At 33.3% G+C, this 13,045-nt stretch overlaps 1 protein-coding gene across 1 annotated transcript in view; it reads right to left on the bottom strand.

The window, feature by feature from the left end:
* Positions 1–3,095: 3,095 nt before the first annotated feature.
* The window catches only part of P58IPK (DnaJ P58IPK-like protein), a 70,980-nt gene continuing 61,030 nt past the window's right edge, over positions 3,096–13,045 (bottom strand). Inside the window, exons 8-9 of the mRNA XM_090002657.1 lie at positions 5,154–5,372; positions 3,096–3,740 (exon numbers count right to left, since the gene is read on the bottom strand). Of these exons, the coding sequence (XP_089858783.1) occupies positions 3,576–3,740; positions 5,154–5,372 (384 nt within the window). The 3' untranslated portion in view covers positions 3,096–3,575. The remainder of the gene's footprint in view (positions 3,741–5,153; positions 5,373–13,045) is intronic.

A 13,045-nucleotide genomic window follows, 5' to 3' on the forward strand; every position in this document is an offset into this window, starting at 1 on the left:
GTTACTCTTAAACGGATCTTGGGTTGGGCCAACCCTTTGGATCGGACCTCCCTGGGGCAGGCCGTAAAAAAAGGTCCTAACGAAGTTGGCTATTTATGATTTGGACATCAAGCAAATTTCAAAAATTGTAGAGCATTTTGAAAAATACAGCATTTTTTGTACAGTATGATCATTTTTTGCATTTAATGCTTGCACTAAACTCCGCAAATAAGGAGAAGATTCGTAACATATTCATCTCTAATCTTTGTGATGTATCAAAAAATGCACAAATACATGGAAATCTGCATATCAAGAGTATATTTATTATAATTTGTGAAGTTCTTTTTACGAACCTCAAGAAAATTCGCAACATATTATTTGCGCAGATTTCTAATAATTTAGGATCTCCTTGAGTTGCAAACTACACAAAAATATGTTACGACAATGAAGTTGTATACGATACTTCAAGTACAAGGTTTTGATGATGAATAAGTGAATCAACTGTATTTCAGCTAAGACAATGAAGAAAGATGACAAGAATTGAAGAATTCGATGAAGAATCTTTGAAGACTAGTGTGCAAATGTAAAATTCATTAAATGTCTTAGATTCTTGTAAGAGACTTACTTAGAGTGCATATTTTGATTACATTTTACCTAAAAAGTCTTTAGAAAAACTTTTCTAAAAGAACCCTTCATGAAAATTATTTTAGAAAACTCTTTACTTAATTTTTTATGTTTATTAGTCGACCAACAGACTCACCAGTCGACCAACTTTTTCGCGCCAATTTTCTAAAACAAAAACGTCAAATTTCTGAATTAGTCGACTGAAGGTTTTATCAGTCGACCGGACAGAATGTTTGTTTTCTGAAAACTTTAGTAGCAGCCGACTAAAGGTTTTATCAGTCGACCGGACAAAATGTGTGTTTTCAAAAAAAATTAGCAGCAGTCAACTGAAAGATTTTTCAGTCTACTGATGATATTATCAGTCGACTAACTTTTTCTTTAGTCGATTAAGTTTCAAAATTTCAGATTTTCAAACGGCTATGATAAACACATTAGTCGAGTGACGATAACTGTCAGTCTGCTAATATTTGATTTCAGTCGACTAACTACTATTCCAGTCGACTAATTTTATCATTTTTTTGTAACTTTTAAAAGGTGTGTCTTTTCATTTTACAAACATTTTGATCATTTAAAAGTATCTGTTTTGACACCCTTTCATACCCTCAATGTATGGAATCTTTCAACTATAAATATGAGTGCATTCTACACTCAAAAACATAAAATCCAATCGAATTACATTGAATTATTCTTTGCTTTTCACTCATATCCATTCAAGTATTCGTTTTCTCACTCACTTGATATTTTCACTCCAGTTTTTCACTCAAATTCTTTTGAGAGATAGTGAATTTGTGAGTTGAGTATTTTAACAACCTCAAAAGCCAATTGCATTTCATTTGCATTCATAAGAAGGGCTCGTAGGTTGATTGTAAGTTGATTATTTCATTTTTCTGTAAAAGAAAAAGATTTCTTGGTTTAAAGGAGTTGTTTGCTTTCACTACTGGAAGTGAGACCGGATTTGGTCTGTATGTTCTTGTGTTTACACAAGGTTGATAGTGGAAATCTCAAGCGGGTTTTGCTTGGGGACTGGATGTAGGTCTGGAAGACCGAACCAAGATAAATTCTTGTGTTCTTTGTGTGATTGCTTGGGGACTAGATGTAGCCCCCTCTAGTGCTCGATCCTACAGCACTTTCAAAATATTCTACAAAATTCGTATATACATAACGAAGTTTGCAAAACTAAATATGTGAACTTCCTATGAATGAAACTACTACCAAACTAAATATGTGATTATGATAAATACATTTGTGGTTAGATTTACGAAACTATGGCTTGAAACATCAAAAATCTGCATTTTCTGCACCGTATGGATGGTTAGGAGGAACCATCTCTCTCTCCCTATATATATGCTATAATTATTTGTATGTGCAATCTTGCTGAGTTCTTATGATGCAAGTCGTGTTGACTCAATCTGACATAATAGTTGTGTTCAATGTGATCGATTTGTTAGGAATCCACCCTTGAATCGTCTTTTTTCAAGGAAAAATATGTTTTTATGAGTCACATTTTTGAAGCGTTTATGACCATTGATTTTTTGGAACCCCCCCCCCCCCACACACACACACACACACACACGCGCGAGTCGGAATTCAGCGATCTGAATGTCATTCCTCACAAACCATGTAAATCATATCTATTGCAGCAAATTTACTGAGAAAAAGGGACTTTGATTATTATATCAAACTTTTCCCGTGTCTGTGTCCTGACCCACTTTCTAAATTTCTTCGAATTCTTGTACATAAAGTCACATACACGTACGTGTTCATATCTTTGTGGTGTAAAATTCAGCTAATCAACAATGAACTTGATAATTGAGAGTTGGAATTGGCCAAAGCTAGTACAATCATAAATGTAATATATCAGTTTCTGCAGATTTCAATGCAGGAATTTGGCTATGCTTGCCATGATATATCATGACAGATCATGGAAAGATATTGCGCCTGATTCATACATGTTAGATTAGGACCTGTAACATTGCATAAATTTTTGTCAATGAACCGGTGGAAGGTATGCCTAGCTGGAGGATTTAAAAAAAGAAAAAAAAACTTTTTTCGTCTTAGCATTCTTTTGTTCATTTACATATCATCATCGTTGTCTTCATTACTATCATTACCAAAATCATCTCTCTCTCTAACGCCGGACTCGACCAAGAATGGCAAAATGATACCTGGTGCGGGCGGTGGGGCCTTTTCCACTAAATTTTGCTAATCTCATAGTTGGAAAATAAACAAAACTACAGGCTGGTAAGGCAGAGGGAGCTACTGCGTAAACATTAATTTGAAAAGTAACCTAAAAGAAGGCCCCAAAATTGCTGTAAGCTATTTCTTCAAATTGCTGTCCGCTGCTTTAAAGAATGACAGTTACATTGATTTTCACTTGTCAGCTAAGTATGAAATTTGTTTTCATCATTACTTCACCGTGCCCTAAATGCATCAAGAAGTTTTCATGGCTTTTATGATTCCAATTGAATAATCCTCTATTTAGAACACGAGAAGAAAGAAATTCATCAAATTTTTCATTTTTAAAGAAATACAATATAGAGCAACAAAGTCAACAAAAGCCATTGATCAGATTTAATGAATGAACAAAATGCAGGTTTTGCTTTCACACGGAAAAAGGAAACACTAAATAATTGTTTCATTGGTAATCGCCCATATATTTGTCGGAAGCCATGCTAAACATTACATCTTTTGATGGAAAGGGAAGAAAATGGAGAACTCATCAATCGGGAAAAGAATAGCCATAACAGCAATAGCATTTAATAACCACTAACGCTGCTTTGCTGGTTTGAAGTGCATGCTCTGTCCTGGCCCACATGTATCTGTGTATGCACCACCTCCAAACTTTTGAAGTCTTATGCCTTGATTGTTAGCAGTTAGATGCCTGTGCTACACCCAGTATCTACGATTTTCTACTTATCTACCACTTACACTTTCCCTCATGTCAAAACCAAGGAAGCGATGACTCCATTGTCTCAGAAATGGAATTGAAAACCTCCACCAGGAAAGCCGCCATCAAAATGAAATGTAAATTGTTGTCCACCACCAGTGAAAGGGTTAAAGCCTGGACCGCCCGTACCCATGTTCTCCAAGTCCTCACCTCTGTCATACCTTACGCGCTTTTCTTCATCTCCAAGAATCTGTGGTGCATTGCAACCATCAGAAATATAAACATAGTTGCGAAAGTTCAAGGGTATAGAAGAGGGAACAAGAGTAGAAAATGTGATTTCATCTGCCATATGGGTGTGGGTATGGGTACGACACAGCAATTCCAAAAACTGTGGGTACGGGGACACAGCTATATATATATATATATATATATATATATATATATATATATATATATATATATATATAATGAGTCTGTGCTAAATGAAAAAGGCTAAATGAAACATGCGTGCTAAATGTTTTTTCATTTTATTTTTAAATTCTGACAGTTCAGATGTCATCTATGTACTTGATTTTATAGAGATCAGCTCTTGAAGTGTTTGATTCTAACATGTGTGTGGGTTTTTATAACATTCAAAAAATCAATGGTCTAAAATCTTTGTAAATCTTTTAGAATCCAAATATCATTTTTTTTCATCAAAAACACATTATCCAGGTGTAGATTCCTCGTAAATCGACCATGCCCAACACAGGGCAGAAAAAACCCACTTAGCACGTACCCATCTCTCTCTCTCTCTCAGAGAGTGATAGGTAAGAGCGCAATCCATAGTGGAATGTTATTGAGCATCCATTGTGCAAGTGATGGACACTCAGCGTTTTTCCTGCAAAACATCGTCGAAATCGCGCAAAGAGAGCCTTTAGTGGCGGTTCTGGACGGCCGCTAAAATATCTTTTTAAAAATGCAGGGTGAATCCCCATGTGGCGTTAGTGTCAGTCGAAAACCCCCGCTAAAGACCAAAAAAGCCAAAAATGCATTTTTGCGCATTTTTTGGACCGTTTCAGCGTGATGGTCGTCCATCACGTGCGATGATGGATGGCCAGCATCATTGTTTCGTAGCTGTGCACCTAAGGATTGTGCAGCTACCAATTTCTGTGTGTGTGTATATGTATATATATATATATATATTAAATATCACATAAATTTAAAATAAACTGAATATAATCTAAATATATATGCTATATCTAAAATATATATTATATACTGAAAATATAAAGTTATAAACTGAAAATATAATTATAAATTATAAATTGAATACAAACTTGTATATACGGAGGGTAAAATGGCATGTCCAGGTGTCGACATGTGTCAACACGGGGACACGGGTAGGGAGGCCGAAATCGAGTGTCCGTGCGACATAGGATTCCATCAATATTGACACAGTGATGCAACTCATCCTTTCACTGAGGGGTAAAAAGTGAAAAGCTGAAAGCCAGGAATTAGAAAAAAAAAGGATTTAACCTAAACAAGAAACAACATATATTAGGGCCAGTTGATAATTAGAATAATTGGCCATCTCAAGTTTCATAAAATACCCAGCAATTTTGATGAGGTTCGACACACCAACAAACAAGCACTTCCAAGCTGCAAAGTGGTAGAAACGTACCTCATATGCTTCTGCTATTTCACGAAATTTGGCCTCTGCTTCCTCTCTATTATACACATTTTTGTCAGGATGCCACTGTAAAGCAAGCTTTTTGTATGCACGTTTAATCTCTGCAATAGAGGCAGTTTTCGAAATTCCGAGAATCTTATACCAGTCCTTCTGCTTACTCAACTTCAAAGATTTTTCAGCTTTCATTAAGACTTCCCGAATATTCATATCCTGAAATTCCTCACCAAAACCATCTTAGCAAAGAATAAAAAAGTCCACAAGCACATGCACTTACATATAAAATTCACAAAAATGATGAACAATGTCAATATGAAAATGTTTTCATTACTTCTGTTTAATATATTTCACCTACTTCATGTGGCAAACCAATTCCCTCAAATGAGCCAGATGCTATGCAGAGAAAATAAGATCTCATTGAAGTGAAGGAATCACATTTTTTCAGAATTATCATTATGAGGTCTATGCCTGAAGTCATATAAATCACTTGAATCTTCTTCATATACAAAAGTTCCCACCTGTAAGGTGTTTACATGGATTTTATGCTTAAAAATTATCCAACATATACAATAATGAAGCAGCATCTCAACCATTGATGCCATATTTTTAATTAGTTAACACTTATTTTTGTAAAACTTCCTACAGCTCAAGCAATTTATTCTCATGGAATGGATGTAAATGAAAGCTGAGTTCTACAATATTTCAAAAAAATTGATGATATATTGCCAAAATTTTAGCATACTCTAAAATACTCATCAGTGTTGTTAAAAATGTGCCTCAAGGAGCAAAAAGTGTGCCTCACCCCAAGGCGAGGCCCTTTGTACCTTGAGGCACAAGTAAAAAGTGCAAAGCCCCTTAGGCGTAAGCCTCATACGCTTTGAGGTGTACGCCTTAGAGCGAGGGTTGCCTCTTTAATTATAGGGTCAAATGGAGGTCATGTTAATATATATATATATATATATATATATATATATATATATGTCACATGGACTCGGCAAAGTGGGTGCCGCACCCGCGTCGACGCGACGCAGGTGCACGTGCGGTCAACCTGACCTGTCATTTATGTCCAACTTTTGGACTTTATATATATATATATATATATATATATATATATATATATATATATATATATATATATATTGTTTGCCGCACCCCCGCACCCAAGTTTTTTGAAAGTGCCGCACCCCCGCACTTGCACCCACACCCGCACCCATGTGACATAGCTTAATATATATATATACTTAATATATATAAGGGCTCTTTGTTGAGCATTCCCCTTTTGGGAATTCCCAACAAAGGGTTGCACTATTCATATATATATAGTATATTTTGTCTTATTTATTTTCTGTTATTGCCAGGGGTATTTTGGTCTTTTCCCTTGTAATAGAATCTGTCCTCTAGAGACAGTTTTGTACTTTTTATTTATTGTTTTATATATTGGTCCTTTTCCCAAAGACCAAGGGCTCTTTGGTCATTAGGACCAAAGAGTCATTGGGAGTCCCCAACGGTCATATTTATGACCGTTGGGAGCTCCCAATGGCCTCCCCCTTTGTGGTTGTTTGTGTATAAATAGGGGTTGAACCCCTCTTTATTACTTAATGCTTGTGTTAGGCATTTGTTCAATAAAGCCTATAATTTGTTATATTTTGTCTTTTTGCTATTGCCAATATTGGCTTGTGTATTGTCCTTTATAGGACTTAAGCTTGTGCACTTTTGTGTTTGTAATCTTGTAAGCCTATAGTAGCTCTTGTTTGTATTTCTGCATATTTCATTACATGGTATTAGAGTCATAGTGCTCTTGGACTTGTGGAAAGGTGTCATCAATTGATCGTATTCATGACCTAAGTATTCAAAGGGATCATGTGCTCCTCCACCAAATTTCACTCTCTTACTCTTTCTTTTTCTTTCACTCAAAATGGAGCATGTGGAGACCAAAATTGACCTTACCTTAAAGCTTAATAGGAAAAACTACATGATATGGGCCTCCACCATGAAAAATAACCTCAAAGAAAAGAAACTTTAGGGATATGTGATGGGCACTATCCCCGAGCCTCAACTCAAGCTCACAAAATTAAAGGGAGGTTAAGCGAAGGCTTTAGAAGGAGATGCTCTTGTCAAAGCCATTCAATATCATCATAAGCAATTGGAAGATTGGGAAAGTAACCATGCAAAAATTCTTGCATGGTTCATGAACAATGTTGAGCTTAAGGTATGTGCTAACATATTTAGAAAAGCGAATGAGGCTTGGTTCTTCGTGAAAGGTAAATATACCCAAAAAGATCTTGCAAGAGCATATTTTTTGCAAGATAAGATTAGAACTACCAAGCAAGGGGACTTAAGTGTCCAAGACTTTTATAGTGCTTTAAATCCCCTATGGGATGAACTTGCACTGTTGGAGCCTAAGTTGTTGCCATGGAAGACAGAACTTAGGCGAAAATAAATGGAACAAGAGATTTTTTCAATTTTTGTATGGGCTTCATCCCGAATTTGAGCAAGTTAGATCTTCTCTCCTACATAGATCTACTCTTCTCCTTAAAGATGCCATTGCCAAAATAATCCAAGGAGAAACTCGTCTTGGTATGAGTAAATGTGGCAATAAAGTGTTGGTGGTATTTAAGCCTGGCAACAATGTGAAGACCTATAAGCCTCCATACTTTGGAAGGCAAAATAACTATAGTAGTGGAAGAAAAATGATTATTTGGCATCATTGTAATGAGTCGGGTCACATTAAACCCGTTTGTCCTAAGCTATGTAGTCAAAAGCGTTAGGCGGTGCCTAGTCGACAGACCCCTAAAAGACTAGTCAAGGATTAGGCGGTACCCCAATTAAAATATAAAAATGTACACAAAATATACATAAAAATATATTTAATTCTTTTACTAATAAGATATTTTCATTACACAAGTATAAACATACACATGCTTTCACAAAATATATTAATATACATAACCAGAATATACATATATATAATTGTACACACAAATATATATATATATATATATTCAATTATTCATAATATATTCAGTATAATCAACAAAATATGCTTTCAACCTTTTACAGAAGTACAATAACACATACATATATAAATGACATATTACATAATTCATAATGCTAAACATGCTTTCAGGCTTTTACATAAAAATTCATCAGAAACAAAGTAACACAACATATATAAAAAACATAATTAATTAAAATTAATTGTGTATGCTTTCAATGTTTCACGGAAAAAAACCCCAAAAGCAAAGTAGCACACACACACACACACACACACACACACACACACACACACACACACACACACACACACATATATACATATAATAACTAATGATTTCACATAACAAATCATACAAATATAGGCACATATATATAATTATATATACACAAAAAAATAACAATAATATATGAATAATAAATAACTAAACTACCTGCATGCCTAGGCGGAGGCAGCTTAATTGCCAACTAGGCACCTTAGTCGGTGCCTAGTCGGCGAAATTTGTACCTTTTAAGGTACCCACCTAAGAATTGCAAAGCCTAGGCATTTTACTTACGCTTAGACCGACTAGGCAGACTAGTTAGTGCCTAGTTGGGGCTTTTGACTAGATAGGTCCTAAGTTGAATAGAACCTTTAAATATAAGGTTGCTTTCGTTGAAGAATCTACTTTCAAGGAGGAAGAAGGCACAAGTGGAGATGATCTTAAAGATACACTTGGCTAAATATCCATGGCACTTCAACAAATTCTTAAAACAACTTCTTCATCTATAATGGGTGTCGTCATTGCCTCCTCGTCTTCTCCCAGTATGTATTCTTGGATTCTAGATTCAAGAGCATCTTTTCATATGATCCCTCATGAAAATGCCTTATCCGATATATGCACCAACTCAAACTTGTCTTGTGTTTCTAACGCCGATGGGACCGCTTTGAAAATTAAAAGTATAGGAACTTTAGATTCTAGAGATTTTTAAAAAATTTATGTTCCAAAAGTTAGAGTTGATCCCAAATTAAATTTAAATATTTTTTCGGTTTTTCAAATATTCGATCATGGATGTGAAATCGCTTTTTCATCTAAGGGTTGCTTTGTACAGGATCTCTGATCCGAGAAGCGGATTGGGCTAGGTCATAGGAAGGAAAATCTCAATTTTAGGGACTCGTTGTCTCTTCCTTTAAAATCTTTTTATAACTATGTCCAAGACAAGGATATTGAAGCTTGACATAAAAGACTTGGACATCCTAGCTATTCGAAAATGTATCTTTTTCCTTTTAGAAAAAAATTTGTAATAAAAAGGATATGATTTGCAAAGATTGTATCCTTGAAAAAATGAAATTCATTTTGTATCCTAATAGAACTTTTGTTTCCACAATACCTTTTGAATTACTCGTTCAGATGTATGGGGCCCTTCTCCGATCATATCTAAAGGTGGTTACTCGTATTATGTTACTTTTATTGATGACCTTACTAGATATGTGTGGTTTGCTTTCTTAATTTTAAATCAAAAGTCTTCTCTTTAAAGAATTTTAAATGAAAGTTAAAAATCAATTTCAAAGCAATGTATTTATTTTTTGATCTGATTCGGGTGGACAATACTTATCCAATGAATTTCAAAACCATTTAAAGTAAAATGGGATTTGTCATAAAAAATCTTGTCCTAAGACCCCTCAACAAAATGAACTAGCGGAAAGAAAACATAAGCATATAATAGAAACCGCTAGAACTCTACTTATTTTAAAAAATATTACCAAAAGTTTTTGGGCTGAAGCAATGTTAACCTCTACTTATTTGATAAATAGAATGCCATCATCCACTTTAAAAAATGTTTCTCCTTACAAGAAACTACTTAAAATAACACCTGATTTCAATCGTTTACGTATTTATTGTTGTAAATGTTTTGTGATTTTACATAAAAGAGATAAGTTATCTCAAAAATCTATTGAATGTGTTTTCATTGGATATGGCAAAAATAAAAAAGGATATAGATGATTTGATTCTAAAAATAATAAACTTTATGTTTCTAAAGATGTGACATTCTTAGAAAATGAAAATGGTTTTGAAAAAAATGATAAGAAAGAGGAAATAGACTATATGTTTTTGTTTGATCTCTCTTCAAGAGAAGACACATATACCTATGATGATTCTTTGAATCATAGTGATGAAACCGTAGATGATAACAATAATGAATGCTCTAATATTGAGTCATCACCAAGTAGTGATGACATCATTAATAATTCTTTTAAAACTATTCAAGTTTATACTCGGCGTTTACAAAATAATCCTTCCAGTGCCTTAGAAAAATTCTCTCAATATAGTGTGCCCATAGAAGAAACTTCACTTAGAAGATCTAGCCAAGTGTCTATTCCACCAAATAGGTTTGTCTCTTATGGATCGTCTCCTAATTATAAGGTTGGTCTAATAGCATTACATTCCTATCAGTGTTATCAAAAACGCGCCTTGAAGCGCAAAAGGTGTGCCTCACCTTGAGGCGCGGCACTCTGTGCCTCATGGCGCAAAAAAAAATTTACAAGACTTCTGAGACATAATCAAAAAGATTTTTGTAGGTTAATCTCAAATATTTTCCAGTTATGTAATAAGTGTATATTATTATATTTTAACTTTTGTTGGTTAATCTCGTATATTTTTCAGTTATTTCAGTCATGTAATTAGTTTTTTAATATATTTCAACTTTTGTTGGTTAATCTCATATATTTTTCAGTTATGTAATCAGTTTTTTAGTTACTTTTATATGTTAATCTCATATTTTTTAGAATAATCTCATATATTTTAACTTTTGTAGGTTAATCTCATATATTTTTCAGTTATTTCAGTTATGTAATCAGTTTCTTAGTATATTTTAAATTTTGTTGGTTAATCTCATATATTTTCCAGTTATGTATTCAGTTTTTAGTTACTTTTATATGTTAATCTCATATTTTTAGAAAAATCTCATATATTTTAACTTTTGTAGGTTAATCTCATATATTTTTTAGTTATTTCAGTTATGTAATCAGTTTCTTAGTATATTTTAACTTTTGTTGGTTAATCTCATATATTTTCCAGTTATATAATCATTTTTTTAGTTACTTTTATATTTTAATCTCATATTTTTTAGAATGATCTCATAGATTTTAACTTTTGTTGGTTAATCTCATATATTTTTCAGTTATGTAAACGTTTTCTTAGTATATTTTTTCTTTTATTGGATAATCTCATATATTTTCCAGTTATGTAATCATTTTTTTAGTTACTTTTATATGTTAATCTCACATTTTTTAGAATAATCTCATATATTTTCCAGTTATTTCAGTTATGTAATAAGTTTCTTAATATATTTTAACTTTTTTTGGTTAATCTCATATATTTTCCAATTATATAATCAGTTTTTAGTTACTTTTATATGTTAATCTCATATTTTTTAGTACTTATTTGAGATTTTCTATTTCTTATTGGTTGTTATTTCATCAATAAAGCATTTCTTTATTTATTTGTATTTTTAGATATTTTTTTATAATTTTTTTAAAGTTTTCAAAAAAAAATTTAAGGCTTACGCTAGGCTTGCGCCTCGCCTCAGTTTTTGGTGGAGCGCCTCAACGCTTTTCACAACACTGATTCCTATCATGAGCCCTCACATTATAATGAAGCTAAAAATGTTCTTCATCGGAATGAAGTTATGAATTTAGAATTAAATGCTCTTAGGAAAGCAAAAACTCGGGAAGTAGTTATGTTGCCTTTAAACAAGAAAATCATTGGATATAGATGGCTTTTTAAAGTCAAAACCAAGAGTGATGGTACCTTAGAAATATATAAAGCTAGGTTAGTAACTAAAAGATACTCGTAAGAATATAAAATTAACTATGAGGACATTTTTGCACTCGTAGTTAGAATGACTAGTGTTAGAACCCTAATAGTGGTTGCCTCAACTAAAAAATAGCCGATACATCAATTAAATGTAAAAAATGTCTTTCTTAATAGAGAACTAAATAAAAAAGTTTATATGAATCCTCCGCAGGGATTTGATATTAAAAAAAGAAAAACTCTTAAACTTATAAAGGCCTTGTATGGTCTTAAACAAGCTCTTAAGGCCTAGTATGATAGATTCAGTAATGTTATGATTAACTTGGGTTTTCATTCTTGCTATACTGATAATGCTTTTTTGTCAAAAGTACAAGTACCAGTATTGTTATTCTTCTACTTTACGTAGATATGATAATAACAAGAAATGATGAACAAGGAGTTAGTAATGTTACAAATTTTTAAAAGAAAATTTTGATAAGTCTGACTTAGGATTTTTAAGATATTTTTTGATAATTGAAGTTGCATACTCTCCCAGAGGGTACATTCTTAAATAAAACTTGTTGATATTTGTGCTAAATCTAAGATTTCAGATGATAAGAAAGTGAAAAATCTTGAAGTGGTGAATGCTAAATTAAGACTTGAAGATAGGACTCTTCTTGAAGACCCCACACCATAAAGACAACTAATTGGGTATCTCATTTATCTGTCTATCACAAGACCAGATAAAGTACACGCAGTTCACTCTGTTAGTCAATTTCAACACTCTTCAACGACTATGCATATGAGTATTGTACTGAAGATCATCAAATATATCAAGAACATTATATCTAAAGGGATTTTCTTATCATCATCTTCATCTTTAGATTTATATTCTTACACTGATGCAAATTGAGGAGGAAATCTCAATGATCGAATCTCAACTACAGTTTTTTTTGTCTTTCTAGGAGATTCATTGATTACTTGGAGGTGTCAGAAACAACAGAAGGTCTCGTTTTTGTCCACTAAAGTTGAGTATAGGGCTATGGCAACTACTACAACTATGGAACTTATGTGGATAAGAAGCCTTCTCAGAGATATGGGGGTTATTGTTAAATTATG

Source organism: Nuphar pumila, chromosome 4 (genome assembly GCF_984573655.1).
Source record: "Nuphar pumila chromosome 4, dmNupPumi1.hap1.1, whole genome shotgun sequence".
NCBI classification, from domain to species: domain Eukaryota; kingdom Viridiplantae; phylum Streptophyta; class Magnoliopsida; order Nymphaeales; family Nymphaeaceae; genus Nuphar; species Nuphar pumila.